The 23,552-nt window shown below is 42.7% G+C and overlaps 1 protein-coding gene across 1 annotated transcript in view; it reads left to right on the top strand.

Annotated features, from left to right (window-relative positions):
- Positions 1-23,552, top strand: part of dnai4 (dynein axonemal intermediate chain 4) — a 138,201-nt gene that overhangs the window by 16,500 nt on the left and 98,149 nt on the right. Inside the window, exons 5-6 of the mRNA XM_048602428.1 lie at positions 1,539-1,695; positions 9,465-9,604. Of these exons, the coding sequence (XP_048458385.1) occupies positions 1,539-1,695; positions 9,465-9,604 (297 nt within the window). The remainder of the gene's footprint in view (positions 1-1,538; positions 1,696-9,464; positions 9,605-23,552) is intronic.

Here is a 23,552-nt window from a genome sequence, read left to right as displayed (position 1 = left end):
ATCCCCAATCTCACTTATTTCTTCCAGGGTATCCAGATATTGAGTTACCCGCTTCTTGGTGTTGCAGCTTCGATAGTGAGCATTGTTCTGAGAAGGTTTGCTAGGACGATTCCAGTATGGAGCGACTGTCTTACAAGCAAAGGCTAAACCAGTTGGGATTCCATTCACTGGAGTTCAGAAGAATGAAATGTGATTTCATTGAAACATATAGGATTCAGAAGGGACTTGACAGGGTAAAAGCTGAGAGGAATTCCCCTCATGAGAAAGTCCAGGACAGAGGGCATATTCTCAGAATAAACGGATGCCAATTTAAAACTGAGATGAGAAAAAATTTCTTCTTTCAAGGAATTGAGAGTCTTTGGAACTCCTTGCCACAGAGAGCTGTGGGGGAAGAGTCCTTGTGTATATTTAAGGCAGAGATAGATAAATTCTCAATCAGTTGGGGAATTAATAGTTTCAGGGAAAACACAGGAAAGCAGATATGAGGAATGTCGGATCAGCCAGGATCCTATTGAGTGGTGGAGCAGGTTCAAGGGGAGGAATGGCCTACTCCTGTTCAATTTCTCACAGTCTTATTACATTGTAGTGTGTGTGTGGAGTCACATGTAGGCCAGACTTGGTAAGGATGTCAGATTTCCTTCTGTGAAAGACGTTAATGAACCTGGTGGGTCAAAAAAAAAAACAAAAATAAGCTGTCCACTGAAGTATTGTTGATGCCTCCCTAGCTGACTCAGAATTGATTAGGGAATGGATTCAAGGGCTAAATGGTCCAGAGAATGGAAACATCATTGAATCATTTTTTAAACAGCCATTTGGTGTATGCTGTGGTGTCAGTTCTGCCTTTGCCAGATATTTTCTACTTTTATTTTCCATTTTTCGTTTAAAAGTTATTATCATTTTTCCTTCCATCATTGCCCCATTGCAGACAAGTCTCTACACAAGAATATTTATCTGAATTCCTTCCTTTCTTCTTTTCTTCAAAATCTTACATTTATGCACTCTAATTTCCAATTAAATGTTTCAAATTCCCACATGAAATGTGAAATGTCTTATGAACCTTAGGAAGTCTTGTGGCATAGTATGTAGCACCTAGTCTTTGAGACGGGAGCTCCAGGTTCAAGTCCCTTCCAGGACTTCATGACCAAGAAAAGTTTTTGAAAACACTGCCAACCAGGTTGATTATCAATCTGTAAATCCTTCCAACATCTGCCAATGGCAGGTGGTACGACTGGGAGAGATTCCTACTCAGCCATGCGATGAAAAAAAACTGGAGTCTCTACTGTCACAATCCACAAACTGGCTTCCCAAGTGGTAAATTATTATTCCCATTGGCTGAGCAATTAATATGGGTCAGATTACTGCCAATAGCATGGGATTTGATTCTCATTCTGGTTAGGCTGGATTCAGGATCTGTCTCCACGCACTGCCCATGGTGGAGATTGCAGCATTCTTGGTTGGACCTATATTTGGGCAAAGAACTGAAGAAGTAAGGTCAACCTTAGATCCTAACCCTGATCGTTATACCCTTATGTTTTCAGATGTACAAATCCGAAGAGAAGGTATACGAGAACAACTAAGTGAAGATGATCTTAACAAGATTGTAGATGTGCATTTGACAGAGACTGAAACATTTACGCTTCTTGATCTTCCTGTTGAAATGATTTCAGTGGATTCAGCAGAAGCAGAAGCCGTCAAGTAAGTTTTTTAAATACATATTTAAATATAATCAACCTCCCAAATGGCTAGATTAATATATCATTAATATAACTAGCCTCTTTAAAAGCCATGATTCAAATACTTTCAGGCAGTATAATCCAGGTCATCACCATGCGCTGCAAAAAAAAATGTTTTTCCTCATGTTACTATTGCTTTTGCCAATCACCTTAAATCAGTCCATCAATGGCAGAAGTTTTTCCCTATCTACTCTGCACAGATGCTCATATACAATTACAAAACTTTCTTTGTCTTTATTACCTAATTTAAAATAAAAAAAATCACAATCAAAATGTCAGAGTGGTGGGATTTGACATTAGAGGTAAAGAAATTGTTACCATGATGTTTAAATATACAAGATGTTACCGAAAGAAATAGAAGGTTAAAAGGCTCTGCAACAGAATTCTACAGCCGTTCTGTCACATGCCTGCTATCAGTTGTGATGGTTAGTTGAAATGAATGCAAACCTGGATTTGAATATGTTGAGTCCCTATCTAAACTGCAGGATCCTTGAGGGTTTTGTGAAGGCAGAGTCTCCATCTATCCATTATAAAGTTATTGATGTGAAGTGGACTTGGCTATGGTCAAGGCTTGCACTGGGTCTGGTGGACCATTACTTCTGCCATTGATATAAAATAGTTAGCTAAACCCATTTAGGTATATGCGCCTATTTTAAGTTTGAAAGCATTTTCAATGATTGCAGATATATTGTGCAACTGCCAAAATGTAGATGTCCAAAATATCTCAATTTTCATATATTTACCATGGAGGTGCTCTGATCAAATAGAGAGTTGAAGTAGGTTATTTTCTTTCAGATGGTTTTTTGGTGCTATGTCAAATAAGACACCAAGCAGAGAGAAAGTATTACAGTATCATCTTTATTGTTCCCAGAATGTGGTTGCAACACAGGGAATGTGTAATAAATATATGAAGATAGATTCCTCTTCTAGCATCTCTTACTTTGAATATGGCTGTACAACACAATGTTTCTTCTCCAGCACTATCATTCAGTTCCTCCCTGATGCACATAGTTTTCATTTATTCAGAATAGGACACTTCTTTACACTTCCTTCTGCTTACAGGATATCATTTCTATATTTTTTCCTTTATTCATTCACGGGAAGAGGGTGTCACTGGCCAGGCAGCATTTATTGCCCTGAGGACACTTATGAGTCAACCACATTGCTGTGGATCTGGAGTCACATGTAGGCCAGACCAGGTAAGGATGGCAGTTTCCTTCCCTAAAGGACATTAGTGAACCTGATGGGTTTTTCCTGACAATTGACACTAGATTCATGGTCAGCATTAATCTTATTTCCAACATCTACTATGGTGGGATTTGAACCTGGGCCCCCAGAACATTATTTGGATCTCTGGATTAACAGTTCAGCGACAATACCACTAGGCCGTCGCCTCCCCACAAGGCTTGCTGCCTTATTTGATATAGCATCAGAAAATCATTTGAAAGAAAATAACCTACTTCAACTATCTATTTACTCAGAGCATCTCCATAGTAAATAAATGAAAATTGAGATATTTTGGCCATCTACATTTCTCTGGTTCATAATGGTAGCCTCCTGTTGTCTACTATCATGTTCCTGCTATTGAGGTGCCACGTCCTGATAGTTTTGAGCTGTAATCTGACTGAGGGTAAGAAAATAATACCTGAAAGTAGAAGTCTCTGCCAAGATTGTGATGGTTTACCACTGGCCTTGAACCCTACCTGCCTAAATTCTAACCTTTGGTTAAAAGTGAGTTACTGCCAAAGCAATCAGCATTATTTGGATTATTAATTCCAGATTATCACTTGTGTCATTCTTCATCATCTGCTCGATGAGTATTCTAATCAACTCCTTGATATGTGTCATTCCAGTTCAGCATAAGTTCCTTAGAAGAGTTGTGAGTCAAGTATGCAAAGCACAACCACAAACACAAAGCATTTTTCGTGTTATGCAGGATCAAAGAGTTTGGAAAGGAAGATATAAAACTGGCACAACAGCGCACAGGAAAGTGGGTACAATTTGTTTAACGTGCAGCTGGTAATCACACACAGGATTCTCTTTTGAATAATACAAGAGTCTACAAAATTAACATATCTTCGAGGGCTATCCCATTGATGTTGTTTGTCCATGTGAACATGATGAACATTTTGTTTTAATAAACATGACATTAGTCCCCTGCTAAGCATAAGCATGAACTGTAGATTAACTACTGTTGCTGATATCCTCAGTTTCAGTCTTGGATCAAAGCCAGAAGTTAAATGTTGTAATATTGCCCACTGCAGGTGTATTGCATTGAAATCTAAGGCAGTGGGTTGCAATTTTGATTGAAATATGTATCACAGGGCACTGACCCTTCAAATGCTCTAGATCTCTGTGAGCTGCAGATATACTACTTGGCCTATGCATTGTATTCGGATGGTAAGGATGTCTGGAAGTCTTCTTCTCAATATGTTCCTGTAGTTGCAGCTCTGTGTGATCCTTTCAGTTTTTGATGCCCTTCTGCCCCTTATACAGGAGCGGGTTCAGAATACAGAGGTGCATAGCAGCAACACTGCAGGGTTGGGGAGAAAACTTGAATTACATAGAAGAAATCTCTAGATGCAGAAGGCTGTGAAGATATCAGGGAGGACGTCAGCCTATAATTTGTTAAAGACATGAGTGTAAGGAATGTTTAGTATTGAGCTAGGTTAGCAGCTCGAGGAGGGGCATTAATTTAAGAAAATAGCATTGAGTGAATGTGCAAAAATGTGCCAAAAAGAAAATAAATTATTGTTGTGCCAGCTGATCAAGAAGCAGTAGTGTGGAGATAGCATCAAAGAGAAAGACTTGATGAGAAGGATTAACTATCAGTAGTTAACAAAGGCAGGCAGGAAAGGTAGCCAATCAAAAACTAAGGCATACAAAGGAGTGAAAATTAGTGGAATGCGAGAGGATTTGGACCTTTTCAGGAAGCAGCAGCAGATGACATAAAAGCTAATAAGGAGGGACAAAATGATTCTAAAAATAAATTGGTAAGAAATATAAAAACAAACAACAAGAGCTTCTACATGTACAGAAAAAAGAATGAAAGTAGCTAAAGTAAGTTAGTAACTCTTGGATTTGCAACTGGAAAATTGATAATGGGTAACAGGGAAATAGAAGATAAACCAACATTTTACATTTGTCTTCACAGTGCAGCAAATTATAAAGAATCCAAAGACAACAGATGGACCAGGTGCTGATAGGAGGAAAGGTCTTGTAACAGCCTCTATCATGAGGGACAAAATATTTAACAAAGTAATGGGAGTAAAGGCAGACAAGTCTCCAGGAACTGATTGCCTGCATGCAAGGTTTTTAAAGGAAGTGGCTGCAGAGATAGTGGGAACCTTGGTCGAAGCATTCTAGAACACACTGGATTCTGGGAGGGTTCTAGCAGATTGAAAACCTGTTAATGCAACGTCCCTGTTCAAGAAGGGACGGAGAAAGAATACAGGAAATGTGAATCAATTAGCCTAAGATCTGTCGTTGGGAAAGTGCAAAAGGCCATTATTAAGGATGAAATAGTATAGCATTTAGAAAAGCTTAATGTAATCAAATAGAGCCAACATAGTTTTGTGAAAGGGAAAACAAGTTTGACAAATTTGCTGAAGTTCTTTGAAGATATAGCAAGCAGAGTTGATAAAGGGGAATTGATAGATGTATTGTATTTGGACTTTCAGAATGCTATCAATAAGGAGCTTGATTAAAAGATTGTTGTACAAGATAGGACCACATAGTATTGGAGATAGTGTTAGTATGGATCGAGGATTGGTTAACACATAGAAAACAGAGAGTTGGGGTGAATGAGTCTTTTTACAAATTGGGTGGAGTGCCACATGGATCAGCCAAAAGTTCACAATTGTTTACAATTTATATTGATGTCACCAAAATAGATGGGAGGGCATTTTTAATGAGGATTTAAGGAATCTGCAAGGGGTTAGGTGAGTGGGCAAAACTTTGGTAGATGAAGTTTAATGTAGGAAAGTGCAAGATCATGCACTTGAGTTGAAGAATCAAAAAGCAGACAATATTTAAATGGTGAGAGACTCAAAAAAGATGCAGCGCAGAGGGATCTGGGTATTCTTGTATGAAACACAAAAAGTTAGCATGCAGATGCAGCAAGTAATTAAGAAGGCAAATGGAATTTTGGTGTTCATTGCCAGGGGGTTGGAGTTTAAAAATAAGGAAATCTTTACAGGGAGTATAGTTTTGGTTCCATATTTTAAAAAATGGATTTTCTGGAATTGGAGGCTGTTCTAAAAAGATTGATTAGACTGATTCCTGGGATGAAGGTTGATTTATCAAGAACCGCTAAACAGGGGAGGCCTTTATTCATTAGAGTTTGGAAGAATGAGAAGATCTTATTGAAACATACGAGTTTCTGGGCGGGGAGCTTGACAGGGTAGATATTGGGAAGATGTTTCCACTAGTGGGGGATTCTCAGACTAGCTGATGTAATTATAGATCAAGGGGACACTTATTAAAAACTGAGATGCAAAGGAATTTCTTCTCTGAGAGGGAATGATTGTTTTGAATTCTCTAACAATGAGTGTTGTGGAGTCTAGATCACTGAAAGTATTAAAGAGATTAGATTTTTGAAATATTGGGGAGTTGATGGCTATGAGCTGGCAGAAAAGGAACTAAAGCCTGGGGCAAATCAACCATGATCTTGTTCAGGCTTTAGGGGCTGAATGGCTGACTCCTGCTCCTACTTCTTATGTTCTTACTTTCGTTCCACTCAACAACTGCTACATTGTGCTCTGTGTCATTTTCCCCCTATCTATGATTCTGCAATTAGCACTGTGTGTGGTTTACTGACCTTTATCAATAATTGTTTTCTCTCACTATGAATATAAAGGACAGAATTTGTACCAGCCATGAAGAGGTAACTAGTGTGGCCATGTGTTGTCGGATTCCCACATGAATGTTCAGCTGTTTCATGGTTTTAATGCCACCGTGTGGCTGATGATGGGAGCACAGTGTAACTGAACAAAAACAAAGGTACACAGCCAGGTGAAAGAGGACAGTCTATGCCAGATGTTTTCCTAGATCGTTTTGGAAATATGGGTCGAATGCTGTTCCAAGAGGAAACAATCTGTGTTGCAGGCAATCAGCTAAATTATGGATGTCAAAGTCACAAGATATACTAATGATCTGCCACTAAGATGATAAGACATAGGAGCAGTTATAGGTCATTCAGCCCATGAAGTCTGCTCTGCCATTTCAATGAGAGCATGGCTGATCTGAAAACATTCAATTCTGTTTTCCTGCCTTTTCCCTTTAACCCTTGATTCCCTTACTGATTAAATTCTGTTTATCCCAGCTTTTAATACACATAATGACCCACTTCAGCAGATCTCTATGGTAAAGATCTCCAAAACAGAGTAATAAAATAACCAAAGTAATAGAAACGTAATGCAGGGGGTATACACATAACTTTTATACCATATTTACAGCAGAAATCACTTAATAATATAGCAACTTTGCCTTAAATAAAACTTACCGGCAGAGATCCTTCTTGCACCCTCAACTGACAACTCAGACATCATGAAGATTGTGATAATACGGTAAACTTCCAGTATTTCAGATGTATAATTTTTGCTGGTTTATCAAGAGAGCCAGTTCATTTAAGGCGCTGGTTAAAAACAAAGTTAGCTATATTTCTAAATGTTCTGCTGTTACGTCCTTTACAATAGATTCTAACATTTTCCCAATAATAGATGTGAAGCTAACTAGCCTATAATTATCTGTTTTTTTTTGTCTCCTCTCCTTTCTAAGTAAAGGTGTTACATTGGCAGTTTTCCAATCCTCTGGGACCTTTCTGTGCTTTTTAATTTAGCATCTAACTGTTCAAAATTTTTCAGTAAAACCTACTTTTTAATTCTGACAGTAACATTGGTATCAATATGGACAACAACTATTGGATTCCTCCCCTCCCTCTTCAAAACCTTCTCCAGACCCAAGGAGATGCCCTTAACTCTGGCACCAGGCAGGCAACACAGCATTTGGGACTCCTGCTCACAGCTGCAGAGAACAGGATCTGTCTCCCTAATTATATTGTCCCTGACCGCAGCTTCGTACTTATTTCCTCTCCCTGCTCAAATAGCTCCCTTACATGATTTGATACTTATGTTAGCTTTTACAAGGACAAGAAGTGATTTCATGTGAATCACATAGCTCCTGATATTTACATGTATACATTACAGTCATAGGCACTTGTGTCTCTTGACTTAAGCTAAACAGTACAGCAAGAGGTCAGAACTCAGTAAGAGGTTGAGAGCTTTATTGATATTTTTAATCAATCTGTTCAGAGGTGATATTACACATCTCTGTCAATTCCAATAATTAAATGTACAGCAGTAAGACTGTATAACTCGTGGACAACACAATATCTTATAAGATCTTGCATATATAAAATTGCCCTTTGATTTATAGGAAGCACTGATCCTTGATTCTAGACAGCCTCAAAGCTGTGGAGGTACCTCCCTTCCTCAGGTTTTTCTTCCTCCTGCAATCAATCCTTTTCTATATTGAAGCATTCAGTCTCAACCAGGGCAACACTTTGAATAGGGTCCATGAGAAAGTGTTTTTTTAACTGGCAGGAGAAGAAACATACCTCTTTGGTTAGGTGAAGAATCATCTAATGTTCCTATTCATGATTAATATCTGGAAAATACACATGTGCCAATTCAATAAAAGTATTATTAAATTTGGTTATGAATTTTGTCGTCAAATAGCCTGCCGACCCCAATCCTTGTACTCACATTTGGGAGTGACCACATTGGCCCAAATCTTTTGATTTGAAGATCATCATTACTGATGCATAGACTAAGGTTGTACATCAGGATCGTGTAGAAGTCTCAAATGCAACTAAGCCTATAATGTTCGCCCAAGATGTTGGTACTTCTACTCACAATCTAGAGCCCTCTGGAAAGGTCACCATCTTTGAGTTAGAGTGAAGCGGCTTCAGAAGGTTCTGACCTACTTACCTTAATGTTAAGATGGGAAACATGACAGGAATTAAAATTTGCTGTGACTCTGACAAACTATTGAATTAATTCCCTACCAATGTTCTACTACCTCAACATACTACAACTCAACCACACCTGACCCAAGGACACCCAAAAATTTGCATCCCGTCCTGAACTCCAGCTCCCCCGATGCCTCCTTCAGAGATGTGCAGGCACTCGACCCCTGCCCCTCACCCAACTCTGATTCTTCCCTGACATCCAAACGACCTAAACACCCTCTCAACTAACCTCAGACATCCCTCTAACCGACTTGACCAGAACCTTTGAGGACCACACCAATTTCCTATGACCCAGGTCAACCTCGAGTTACCCCAGATGCCCCCTCCAGACATGCCACGGACACCCAAATGTTCGATGTCCCAATCAAGCCATACTCTCCTACAATCCCCAATGGACCTGAACCACCATTCCCTCCAACTTGAATTAATTGAACTACAATCACCCTATCCTGATGACTAATTCCTCCTAACTGGACACGTACTGAAAGCCTCTCAGTCCCCATTAGCCCTCATGTGCCAACATACTGACCAGTCTGCCACCCTATCAACCAGGCACCCCGACTTCTGCCAACAACACTCTGTCCACTCACATAGCATCTATACCTCTCAACCACCAACCCTCTCTTTGTCTCCATTCCCCTATCACCCAGTGTTTGTAGTTAAATTTACTCATATGAATTGTGGCCTTTGTTAATTTTAAGGTTACGAAACCAACTGTATATTGAACTCTGCAAAGAGCGAGCTGGCAATGATCGCTACATTGAAAGGGTGGCACAGACTTTCAGCGGAGCACGAAAAACCAAAGAGGTTCAGTGTGACAAAATTAACACTCAAGAAGCAGGTATATTGTTAAACACAACAAATATATTTGTTTTATGTTTCGAAAACAGTTTGAATAGCTGAACCTTATAATGCTAAACTGCTCCAATTTAGAAGAGAATAGGGAAGAAGATTAGATAAACTAAGTCAAACGTTATGTTTTAAGAATCTCTTCAGTAAGAGGATAAGAAGGCCGAGGGATTTAAAGGAGTAAATTGTGACTTTGTACAATAGTCTGAATTGGATGATAGCAAATTGATAGGGTTAAAATTATTTTTGAGGGCACCAATCAAGACACTGCATAACTACATTCATTAAAATCAGGCAAGAAATTGATATTCCCGTGCAGGCAGATTTGTAGGTAGAGGAGAGGCAGAAAATTCCACAGATACCGTACCTGGCACCTACCTGCTTGCCCCTACTGCTATGTCAGTTTTAAGTGTGGCTCGAAAGGCACTGGGCAACCTGCTGCCTTTGTGTGATTGAGGAGCTTAAGTATCCAATTATTGGCTACTTAAGAATCACTTCCTGTCACTGCTATTATTTGACAAGTGGTAGACTGAAGCTGAGAACATGGTGGAAGCCTTGCAGCTAACATTGCTCAGGCAGGGAAGGGTGGTTCTTTAATTGGGCCTCAGTGGAAGCAGAGTCCTTGAATATTTGTAATTCAGAGGTAGATAGATTTTTATAAGGAAAGAGTTAAAAGGTTATCGGAATGTGGAATAATTGGATAAGCCATGATATTATTAAAAGGCGGAACATTTTCAGCAGACCAAGTGGGCTGCTTCTGATTTGCACGTTTCTATTGTTGGACCCGAAGTCCCTGCAATTAACAACCCCACCCCAGCTTAACTTTTTTTGCAGCTTCAGTAACAATCTTCATGACGCACTGCTGAGGTGTCAGCAGGGGCCGACAATCCTACTGGCACAGCTGGGACCCGAAAGCCAACGGCCATCTGGTTAGTTGGCAGGTCTATGATGGAGGACTTCCTCGTTAGATAGTAGCAGAAGTCTTTCCACTTCACACTAAGCAGTTACGACCTTGATGGATGTTAATTTGCTGAAGCACAATTAACAGATGATACATCCATAAGGCTGCTGCTTATTGGATCTAAAACCCAGTCCAAATCTGTTAAGACACAAGTAAGCATTTTAAGATATTAAAATACGCTTAATTGGATGTAGAACTGGGAAGATTAAGAGCAATGTAGGGATAAACCCAGCAATTACAAACCAGTTAGTTTAACTTCAGTAGTGGAGAAGTTGTGCTGAGGTCAAGAGCATGTGGGAATACTTCCCATTTGACTGAATGAATGCAGCTCCAACAACACTCAAAAAGCTGACTGTGATGATACTATAGCTTTAAGAGGTGTATTTTGTCCTTTTTTTGTGAAAAGAGGTCTTGAGCCATAGGTGCAAGCTTTCTATTCAAATCCAATAAAGTAAACAGTTTGTGAGGCCTTCGTTTTTGTTTCTAAAGTTGGAATAATAGAAGCAGCACGAATGGGTGGAGTCATGCTCCAACAGAACCAGGGTTTTAGTTTAGCTTTCAGCAGTTGCTGGAGTTTTCAAGCTGGTCGTGGAAGCTGGCACATCTCTCTGTTACAGCTAAAAGCTTGGGTTCTCTTTCTGGTGTCAGAATTTCATGTGAGAGAATCTGTTTTACTGACTTTGTGTTTGCCAAGGGTGTGTTTATGGGATGTTACTATATTGGAACGGTTGCTGTTTAGTAGCTAAATAATCTATTATTTCTGTTACTTTTTCCAATAGAGTTAAAGTTATACCAACTGTTCTTTCTTGTGTTTGTATTTTAACTGGGTGTAAGAGTGGTGTGTTTTGTTTAAAGCCAAATAGTGTGACCAATCATTTCATTTGGAAAAGTGACTAAACAAATAAAAAGGCCAGTGACCATGCGGGTATTGTTGATTCAAACAAAATTGGTAGGTAGAACTAGTGAAGTATTTGCCACATTATCAGAGCAGGTATCTGGGGAGTATGGTGAAGGGAAATAAGCCAACTTAAGTGCATATGAACTAGTACCAGAAGCCTACAGACAGTATTATAGGAATTTAAGGAGGGAACCTGGCCAAATGTACATGGACGTTGAAAGGATCAAACAAAGTAACTTCAATAGGTAGATAAGGGCACTGAAAATAGATCAGATAAATGATGCTTTTAGAGAGACTGTTATTTTGGAAGTATTCAAAAATTCACTTCCTGAAACAGTGAAAACTGATGTGGAAGAGCAAAGAGTTAAGGCTGCAAAGATTAGCAGCGGAAATTGCAGATGATTATGAGTTAGTTCATAAATCAAAGTTTGGCTTCCGACATCAATTTCTATGTGAGGGATAGAAATTGGGGGAAAAAAGAAATCTTTAAGTAATAAAGGAAGAGGAGATCTCATTGAACGTTGTAAAGATAGTTTACCACAGGTTAAAAAAGAAACCCACGAAGGAGGAAGACAGGTAAAACACCTCAGGTGTTTTCACTGTAATAAAGTAGGACATATGAAGTCGCAGTTTTGGTGGTTGAAGAAAAGCACCGGGGGAGCAGGTGTGGTAAAACAATATATGCCAGTGGGATTTATTAAAGTGATAAAGGAGATCCCACTGGAAGCTTAAGAGCTGCCAAAGAATGTACAGACTGGTCAGGGGTTGTTTAATAAGACTATACCAGATCTCTTTAAGTAATTTACCTGTGTGGGTAAGATTTACTCGTGTACCAGGAGGTGTGCGTAAAGAAATTATAATTTTAAGAGATACAGGAGCAAATCAATCTTTATTTGGAAGAAGTATTGTCAGGAAACATCGTAATATGTGGCATTCATGGTGAGAAGGGTAGTGTTCCATTGTATAAGGTGGAAAATCTGGTGAAAAGTGATGAAGTGGTGGTTGGAGTAATAGGGAAATTCTCTGTTCCGGCGATACAGGTTATCCTGAGGATTGATACAGCTGGATCACAGGTGGGAGTGATGCCTACTGTTGTTGAAAAACCTGTGGAAAATCGGGCAACTGAGGTGTAACAGAAAGTATATCCTGGGATTTTTCCTGACTGTGGTAACAAGGTCAAAAAGCCACAGGAGGCAACAGGAGAAGAAGCGAAAGAATAAAGATGAGGAAGTTGAAGTTCGTTTGTCAGAAACTGTCTGATTAAATGGTTGAGAAAAAAAAACAAGAACAGGTGGAGGACAAAGTGGATATTTTTAGTTCACAGAGGTTAGTTGAATTACAATAAAAAAATTGAAAAAATAAAACAGTTGTATCAAAAAGCAAACAGAGAATGAGTCTAAGCCAAAATGTTACTATCTTAAAAATGAAGTCTTGATGAAGAAAGGGAGACCATCACATATTCAGGCAGATTAAAAATTGGCAAAAGTTCATCAAGTTGCATTACCGGTGGGTTATAGAAAGGAGGTGTTGTGAGTAGCACATGAGGTACCAGTAGGGGGTCATTTGGGAGTAAAGAAAACTCAAGCTAAAATACAAAATCATTTTTATTGACCTGGACTGCATAGAGATGTGGTTGTATTTTGCCTCAGGCAGTGATAAAATTTGCACCATTAATACTTATTCCAGTATTTTTAGAAACTTTTACAAGAATCTTAATTGATTGCATCAGACCGTGTTTCCCGCAACTCATCCCTCACACCCCGTCCCCGCAATAACAACCAGAATCCCCCTCGTCCTCACGTACCACCCCACCAACCTCCGGATCCAACGCATCATCCTCCGACACTTCCGCCATCTGCAATCCGACCCCACCACCAAAGACATTTTTCCCTCCCCACCCTTATGTACCTTCTGGAGGGACCACTCTCTCCGTGACTCCCTTGTCCGCTCCACACTCCCCTCCAGCCCCACCTCACCCGGCACTTATCCCTGCAACCGCAGGAAGTGCTACACCTGCCCCTACACCTCCCCCCTCACCCCCATCCCAGGCCCCAAGAAGACTTTCCACAACAAGCAGATGTTCACCTGCACATCTGCCAATGTGGTATACTGCATCCGCTGTACCCATTGTGGCCTCCTCTACATCGGGCAAACCAAACAGAGGCTCGGGGACTGCTTTGCAGAACACCTACGCTCGGTTCGCAATAAACAACTGCACCTCCCAGTCGCGAACCATTTCAACTCCCCCTCCCATTCCTCAGATGACATGTCCATCCTGGGCCTCCTGCAGTGCCACAACGATGCCACCTGAAGGTTGCAGGAACAGCAACTCATATTCTGCTTGGGAACCCTGCAGCCCAATGGTATCAATGTGGATTTCACAAGCTTCAAAATCTCCCCTCCCCCTACCGCATCCCAAAACTAGCCCAGCTCGTCCCCGCCTCCCTAATCTGTTCTTCCTCCCACCTATCCCCTCCTCCCACCTCAAGCCGCACCCCCATCTCCTACCTACTAACCTCATGCCACCCCCTTGACCTGTCCGTCCTCCCTGGACTGACCTGTCCCCTCCCTAACTCCCCACCTACACTCACCTTTACTGGCTCCATCCCCGCCTCTTCAACCTGTCTGTTTCCTCTCCACCTATCTTCTCCTTTATCCATCTTCTATCCACCTCCCCCTCTCTCCCTGTTTATTTCAGAACCCCCTTGCCCTCCCCCATTTCTGATGAAGGGTCTAGGCCCGAAACGTCAGCCTTCCTGCTCCTATGATGCTGCTTGGCCTGCTGTGTTCATCCAGCTCTGCACCTTGTTGTCTCCTTATAAATTTAACCCTCTAAGTTAGTACAGATTCAAAATGTGATTGAAAGCATGCTCAAAGACAATATAATTGAAGTGAGTTGCAGTGAATGAATTTCAACTGTTGTGATGGTGCCAAAATGGCTGTATTGAGTAGATGGGACAAGCAACTCGCATTTCAAAGATGGACTTACTAAAGTATACTGACGTGTACCTTTATCCGAAAGCGCGAAGGTAATTTTGACTTTCATGACACGGAATGGACTTTACCAGATTAAAGTTACACCACATTTCAAAGGCTAACCAATAAAGTCATTTCTGGATTACCCAATCGTATGCTGGACATAGATGATCTAGTGATTTTTTTTTTCAGTCACACATGACAGAACAGTGGAGCATCTATCAGAATTGTTCGATCCACTTCAGAAGACTGTCTTAGTGATAAACCTGACTAAGAGTAAGCTTGCAAAAGCCCAAGTCAGGTTCCTAGGCCATATCATTGGACATGGAGAAATGGCCCCATGGGATGTGAAAACAAAGGTTATTGGGGAGTTTCCCATGCCATCAATGAAGAGGGAAGTATTGCAACTCCTGGGACTGAGTGGTTTTTATCGAAAATTGTACCACATTGTAGCAGCATGATTGCTTGAATGACTGAACCGTTGAAGAAACGCAGAAATTGTCAGTGGACGGAAGAATGACAGAAGGCATTTGACAGCCTGAAAGCTTTCACAAGGTGGCATGGTGGCTCAGTCATTTGCACTGCTGCCTCAAAGTGTCAGGGACCCAGGTTCGGTTCTAGCGTTGGGTGACTGTGTGGAGTTTACACATTCTCTCTGTGTCTGCGTGGGTGTGCTCCGGTTTCCTCTTGCAGTCCAAAGATGAGCATGTTAGATAGATTGGCAATGCTAAATTGCCCTGTAGTGTCCAGAGTTAGGTGGATTAGCTACGGGAAATGCAGAGTTACAGGGATAGTATACGGGGGAGGGGACGGTAGGCCTGGTTGGGATGCTGTTTGGAGGGGTGGTGTTGACTTGATGGGCTGAATGGCCTGCTTCCACAGGGATTCTATGCTTCTTCTATGATTCAGTGTTAACTACCACCCCAGTGTTAGCGACACCTAATTACGCAAAGCCATTCAAGGTGGTTATTGATGTGAATGTTGGTTCTGTACTCTTGCAACAAGTTAATGAGAAGATAGTGACCTATCGGGTATTTTTCCAGAAACTTGAATATTCATCAACAGAAAGATTCCACAATTGAGAAGAAGACCTTGAATTTGATGTTGGTGTTGCAACATTTTAACATTTATGTTGCCAGTGATGAGTCTGAGACAATTTTATACACTGATCATAAGCCCTTAACACTTTTGAAAAATTTTAAATATAAAAATACGGGTCTGTTTAGATAGCGTTTATTGTTACAGCCATTTCATTTGAAAATTATACATGTGGCAGGATGAGAACGTAATTGCTGACGCGTTGTCACGACTTTGATGAAGGAAGTTGAAGGTGTTCAGTGGCGTAAGAAACGGACTGAAATGGACTGTAGTAAATGTTTACATGCTTAGAATCAATGTAATATATATGTATTGTCATTTTCCAATAGTGTAAGACCAAAGGGTTTTAAAAATGAAGCTGTCTTTATACATTGATTTTTTTTTAAGGTGGGAGGTGTGACAATTCTGTGGCTTTAAGAGGTGTGTTTTGTGCTTTTTTTAAAAGAGTTTTTGAGCCATAGTTGGCGAGCAATCTGTTCTAAGCCAATGAAGTGAACAGCTTGTAACGCCTTGGGATTTTTCTTTTAAAGATGAAACAAAGAAGTGGCATAAATGGGTGGAGTCAGACTCCCACAGAATCAGGGCTTTACCTTAGCTTTCAGCAATTACTGCGGTTTTGAAGCTGGTTGTGGAAGCTGGTACATCTCTCCGTTACAGCTAAAAGTTGGGTTCTCTTTCTGATGCCAGATCGCATGTGCCAAGTGTGTGTTAATGGTATTAAGTATCATTTTTTTTACTAGATACGAATATTGGAACAGTTGCTGTTTGGTAGTTAAATAATCTATTAATCTATTACATTTTCCAAAAGAGTTAAAGTTATACCAATGCTTCATTCTTGTATTTGTATTTTAACTGGTTGCAAGAATAAAGTGTATTTTGCTTAAAGCTATGTGGTATGATCATTGCCCATTCCTCACTGTTTACTATCACTCATACCAATTTTATATCCCTCTTGCTATTGAGCCTGTTATTTTAAGACCAATCATATTCCTCACAAGTCTGTTTTTTGACACTGTATCATATGTTTTCTGAAAGTCCATGTACACAAAATCAAGTGTCACTCTCATCATCTTTCTGTTGCCTTTACAAAAAAATCCAGCAAGTTAGTTAAACATGACTTGCCCTTTGGAAATCCATGCTGACTCTTTCTAATCAACTCACCTTTTTCCATTTTAAGTACTCATTCCATCCCAAGTAATTGCCTCTAGAAGCTTTTTTAAAATTCATTCGAGAGGTGGGTATCATTTGCTCGGCTATCATTTATTGTCCACCCTAGTTACCCTTGACAAGGTTCAGATGAGCTGCTTTCGAGAACCACCACAGTTCATGTGCTTTTGGTGTCACAGTGCCATTAGGGAGGTCAATTCTAGGATTTTGGCCCAATGACACCAAAGGATGTATATTTCCAAATCGAGGTATTGACTGTCTTGGAGAGGAACTTGCAGGTGGTAGTGTTCCCATGTATCCACTGCCCTTGTCCTTCTGGTTGGAAGTTGTGTGTTTGGAAGGTGCTATCTAAGGAGCCTAAGTGAATTTCTGGAGTGCATCCTATTGATGGTGCACACTACTGCTACTGATCATTGATAGTTGAGGGAGTGGATGTTTGTGGATGCATTGCCAATCAAGCAGGCTGCTATGTCCTAGATGATATCGGTGTTATGGATCAGACAAAACCCCCTTCAAATTTATCGAGAAGATAGCCTAAACCCTAATTGTTATCCTATTTAAAGGCAAGGATAAGATGCTATGCTCCAGATGTAAATCAATTGGTGCTCAACCACCATGCAGTTTTAATCAGTAATGTGAATGATTAGAGGTCTTAGTGCCGAAACAATCTTAACCCATTCTCAAACTATAAATGGGTAAGAAGCCCGACTTTCTGGATTGGAATCCAACGTGGAACGCAAGTGTTTAGTGGGCCACGTTTGGTAAGCGGAATCATGCTGCGGGATGAACTGACATGGTCTTTGGATATTTTTCAGGCTGGAGGAAGCTTTGTTGGCTTGCACCACAATTTTGTTCAAATTAGGTAAACTGCTACATAGGATGGAAATGGCAGAGGGTACCATCACTGAAACTGTGCAATCTTAAAGTCAGGTCAGCAGGATTTGGAGGCTTTGGGTCCAGTCTGGTAGGCCTTGATGAGAGGGTTGCAGCAATGTGCTTAACTCTTATCTACCCTCAAGCAAGCTATTCAGTTGCATCAAACCACAAGGAAGTCAAAGCAAAGTGAAGAAACCAGATGGACCACCTGGAACAACAAAGGGACTGGAAACAACAACAACAAACATTGCCCTGTTGACCCTGCAAATCCTCCATACCAACATCTGGGTATTTGTGCCAAAATTGGGAGAGCTATTCACGTTCACGCTAATCATATCATACCTTACAGACAAAGTCACAGACACCATCTTCATCATCCTGCTTATGTCGTGTACTAGCAACAGGATAGATGCTGCAGAGGGAGCTGCACAGAGTACATAATTCAGATGGGGTTGTCTATGCATTCCTCAACTTGAGTTCAGACACCACAATGTTATGAAAGAAATATCCTGCTGATTACCACCTCCGCTCCACCTCCTTGACTCATGAATCAGTACTTCTCCATATTGAACACTGAAAATGGAAAGAGCACAGAATGTCCATAACCAAGAGTGTCTCGGTTGCACCAATACTCACTGAGATGGCTGGATATAGAGGACATAGCTTTGAGACTGAATTTGTGGCAGATGATGAGGAAACTGACAAGTTGGAAAAAATCTACCAAAGTAGATGTTGCAGCTGTATCCATCCAAGACTGTATCAATAGGAGTGACAATTTTACAGTTGAAGATGCCATGTGTGACACTAGCACCATGCTAAATAAGACAGACTATAATTAGATCCAGCAGCTCAAAATTAAGCATCTATGAAACACTGTGGGCCATCAACAGCAGCAGAATTCTATTTTACTACAATCCGTAATCTCATGACCTGGCAAATCCCCAATCTTCAATCAACCATCCACATTTCAATATAAAGTATCAGCAGCTGGCTCTGAATGAGAATACAGAAAGCCGAGAAATCAATTGTGGTTCACTTTAGAGTTCAGGAAGGCATACCAGGAGCAGCACCAGCCATAACCAAAAGATAGATGTCAACTTGGTGAACCCTTTACACAGAACTACTTGCATGTAAAATAGTGGAAGCAGCATGCAGTTTACAAGGTTAAGCAATTCCACAATGAATGGATATGACACAAGCTCTGCAGCCCTGTCCCATCAAATGGTGGATAGTTGGGAACTGTTAAATGCCAAATAGGTGATGGAGGACCCACAAATATCCGCATTCTCATTTATGGGGGAGGCCTTCACATTAGTGCAAAAGACATAGATGAAAGTAGCAAGAACTGTGAATGCTGGAGTCATAGTCAATACAGTGTGGAGCTGGAGGAACACAGCAGGTCAGGCAGCATCAGATGAGCAGGAGAGTCAATGTTTTGAGCCTAGACCCTTCATCAGGACTCAGAGACAATGGGTTGACCAGGGCAGTCATATTTGTGGATTTTGGGAAGGAGGTCGAACCGGGTGGAGCGGGGTTGGAGAATGATTAGGTTGGAGGCTGTGGGTGGGAGGTCTCCTGAGGTGATAAAGTTATGGATGGCCTGAGAGATGATGGTCTGGTGATCGGGGTGGGATCATAATCGAAGGGGCGGTAGGAGGAGGTTTCAGAGAGTTTTATTGCCTGGCCTCCATAATGTAGAGGTCAGTGTGCCATACCACTACTGTGCTCCCCTTTTCCCCAGGTTTGATGGTGAGGTTGGAGGTGGAGCAGAGAACTGCGCATTCCGTGGGGGAGAGGTTGGATTGAGTGAGAGGGGTGGAGAAATTGAGACGATTGATGTTGCGACGGCAGTTGGAGATGAAGAGGTCTAGGGAGGGTAGGAGGCCGTGGGGTGGTGTTCAGGGGAATGAGGTTTGTTAGAGACAGGAGAAGGGGTCAGCAGATGGTGGGTTAGACTCCTAGTCAAATAAATACGCGTGGAGGCGGAGGCAGTGGAAAAAGAGTTCGACATCCAGATATGAATGGAATTCATAGATATGTGTGCACAGGGGAATGAAGGTGAGTCTTTTGCTGAGGACTGACCGTTTGTCCTCAGTGAGAGGCAGGTCTGGGGGGATAGTGAAGACCTGGCAGGGCTTGGGGCTGGGGCTGGGGCTCGGGTTAGGGCTAGAGCTAGGGCTAGGTTAGAGCTGGAGCTGAGAGTGGGGGTGGAGACTGGTTTAGGAGTAGGTGTGTGTATGGGGATGGTCATGTAGGTGGAAGAGAAAGTGACATCGGTGGTGGAAGTGGCACTGTTGGTGGCAGCGGAGAAAGTGATGTGGCCGATGTTGGCAGAAGTCACGTATTCGATGGTGTCAGCGGGAGAGGCCGAGGTGACTGCATGGTTAATGACGCCAGGCAATTTGAGAGTGAGGCCCTGGATAGGGTTAGGGTTTAGGGTGGTGGAGGAAGCCTGTGTTTGGAGGTAAGCACAAGCAAGTTTGGTGTACTAATGGTCCTTGATGTCCGATAGGGTGGAGAAAAAGCATTGGCTGAGGGTGTGAATCCTGCGCAGAATGAAAAACAGAAGAGGTCCCTTGCCGGTCTGGGAGAGAGAGGCTGTGAGCTGGGTAGGGTTGACTGCAGTGCCAGAAGATGCCGGTGCATTGCTGAGAACATGGAGCTGAGGGTCAGAGAAAACCGTTTTTGGAGGCTCTGGATATACTGTAAATAATGGTTGTCGGGGTTTGAGCCAAATTAGATGGTCTGAACATTGTTTGGAGTCCACTGGGGATGATCCGGCTGCATAAGCATGTACTGAAAAAGGAGATGTGGCGGTAGTAACAGGTTTGTTTCAGTTTGTGGCCGAAGAGCTTCAGGGCAGAGGAGAACACCAGTGGGTTGCAGTGGGAGAGAGATCTACTGAGGTCTTTCCGAAGCGAGGAGGACAATTTCTTCAAGATGGGATAGTAGGAACTGCTGATGCTAGAGTCTGAGATAATAAGTGTGGAGCTGGATGAACACAGCAGACCAGGCAGCATCAGAGGAGCAGGAAAGCTGACGTTTTGGGTCTGGACCCTTCTTCAGAAATGGGGGAGGGGAAGGGGGCTCTGAAATAAATAGAGAGAGGGGGAGGCGATGATAGAAGGTGGATAGAGGAGCAGATAGGTTGGAGAGAAGACGGACAGGTCAAAGAGGCAGGGATGAAGCCAGTAAAGGTGTGTGTAGGTAGGGAGATGGGATGGGCAGGTAGGTGGGAGGGAAGGTGGACAGGTCAAGGAGCGGGGATGAGGCTAGTAGGTGGGAAGTGGGGGTGGGGGTTGGTCAGTGAGGTGCGAGGAGCAGATAGGTGGGAGAAAAGACGGATACGTCAAGGAGGCGGGGACGAGGGGGGCTGGTCTTGGGATGAGGTCCTTGAAAAACAAGGACATCTGGGATTTCCATGAGTGGAACACCTCACCTTGGGAACAGATGCGGCAGAGGCGAAGGAATTGGAAATAGGAAATAGCATTCTTGCAGGAACCTCTTCCGCACCTACATTGGCACTATCCCCCACCTCTTCCTCCATTACATTGATGACTGTATTGGCGCCGCCTCGTGCTCCCACAAAGAGCTCAAACAGTTCATCCACTTTACTAACACCTTCTACCCCAACCTTAAGTTCACCTGGACCATCTCTGATACCTCTCTCTCCTTCCTAGACCTCTCTGTCTCCCTCTCTGGTAACCACCTGGAAACTGATATCTATTTCAAGCCCACCGACTCCCACAGCTACGTAGAATACACCTCCTCTCACCCAACTTCCTGCAAGAATGCTATCCTCTATTCCCAATTCCTTCGCCTCTGCCGCATCGGCTCCCAAGATGAGGCATTCTACTCCCAGACATCCCGGATGCCCTCGTTTTTCAAGGACAGCAATTTCCTCTCCACAGTCATCGAAAACGCCCTTGACCGCATCTCTTGCATTTCCCACACCTCAGCCCTCACACCCCCTTCCCGCAATAACAGCAAAGACAGAATTCCCCTTGTCCTCACGTATCACCCCATCAAACTCTGGATTCAACGCATCATTCTCCACCACTTCCGCCACCTGCAATCTGACTCCACTACCAAGGATATATTTCCCTCCCCACCCTTATCTGCCTTCCGGAGGGACCGCTCTCTCCGAGACTCCCTTCTCTGCTCCACACTCCCCGCTAGCCCCACCATCCCCGGCACTTTTCCCTGCAGGAGGTGCTACACCTGCCCCTACACTTTCCCCCTCTCCTCCATCCCAAGCCCCAAGCAAACCTTCCACATTAAACAGATGTTCACCTGCGCATCTGCTAATGTGGTATATTGTATCTGCTGTTCCCGATGTGGCCTCCTCTACATCGGGGAAACCAAGTGGAGGCTTGGAGACCGCTTTGTGGAGTGCCTACACTCGGTTTGTGACAAACGACAACACCTCCCAGTCGTGAACCACTTCAACTCCCCCTCCCACTCCTTGGACGACATGTCCATCCTGGGCCTCCTCCAGTGCCACAACAATGCCACCTGAAGGCTGGAGGAACAGCACCTCATATTCCGCCTGGGAACCCTGCAGCCCAATGGTCTCAATGTGGAGTTTACAAGCTTCAAAAACTCCCCACCCCTGACCTCATCCCAAGACCAGCCCCTACTCTCGTCCTCACCTCCTTGACCCGTCCGTCTTTCCTCCCACCTATCCGTTCCTCGCACGTCACTGACCAATCCCCACCCCCACTTCCTACCTACTAGCCTCATCCCTGCCTCCTTGACCTGTCCATCTTCCCTCCAACCTACCCGCCCCTCCCTCCTCACTGACCAACCCCCATCCCCATTCCCTACCTACACTCACCTGTACAGGCTTCAGCCCGCCTCCTTGACCTATCCGCCTTCTCTCCAACTATCTGGTCCTCTATCCATCTTCTATCATCGCCTCCCCCTCTCTCTATTTATTTCCGAGCCCCCTTCCTGTTCCCCATTTCTGAAGAAGGGTCCAGACCCAAAACTTCAGCTTTCTTGCTCCTCTCATGCTGCCTGACCTGCTGTGTTCATCCAGCTCCACACCTTGTTAACTCTTCTTCAAGATGGGTATCCTTGGAAGAGGCTTTGCAGTGGAGTTATATGTCACCTGGAGCTAGCAAGAACTGCAGATGCTGGAGTCAGAATCCAAACAGTGTGGAGCTGGAGGAACACAGCAGGTCAGGCAGCAGCAGAGGAGCAGGAGAGTCGATGTTTCGGGCCTACACCCTTCATCAGGATGAAGGGTCCTGTCGACTCTCCTGCTCCTCTGATGCTGTTTGACTTGCTGTGTTCCTCCAGCTCCACACTGTATTGACAAAGATGAAAGTACTTGCATCCATTTGTAGCCAGAGGATCCAAATAGGTGATCCATCACTGCTTTCTGAGCACTTCAGCATCACAGATCGCAATCTTCAGCCACTTTGACTCCCTCCACTTGACATCGAAAAACAGCTGAAGGCATTGGATAATGAAAAGTCTATCGGCTGTTGCAATGTTGAGCTCCAGAACTAGCCATACCCCTAGCCAAATTTTCTTATACAGTTACAACACTGACATCAACCCAACAATATGAAAAATTGCTCATGAATGTCCTATGCATGAAAAGCAGGACAAATACAAGCTGGCTAATTACCTCCCTATCATTCCATTCTCAATCATCAGCAAAGTGATGGAATAGATTGATAACAGTGCTGTCAAGCATCACTTGCAGAGGAACAAGCAGTTTACTGACACATGGTTTGGTTTCTGCATGGGCCAATTGGTTCCTCACCTTGGTTCAAATATGGACAAAAGAGCTGATTTCCAGAGGGGAGTGACTGTCCTTGACTTCATGGCCATATTTAACTAAGTATGGCGGCAAGACTGGAATCAATGGGAGTCAAGGAAACACTCCCTGCTGGGTGAAGTTAAACTTTTGTAAAGACCATAAGCTTTCTTTTTTATATTGTTCATTGTGGA

The sequence above is a fragment of the Rhincodon typus genome, chromosome 10, assembly GCF_021869965.1.
Source record: "Rhincodon typus isolate 14 chromosome 10, sRhiTyp1.1, whole genome shotgun sequence".
In the NCBI taxonomy this organism is placed as follows: Eukaryota; Metazoa; Chordata; class Chondrichthyes; order Orectolobiformes; family Rhincodontidae; genus Rhincodon; species Rhincodon typus.
The sequence above is the reverse complement of the archived record's forward strand: the minus strand, read 5'-3'. Positions and strand labels throughout refer to the sequence as shown.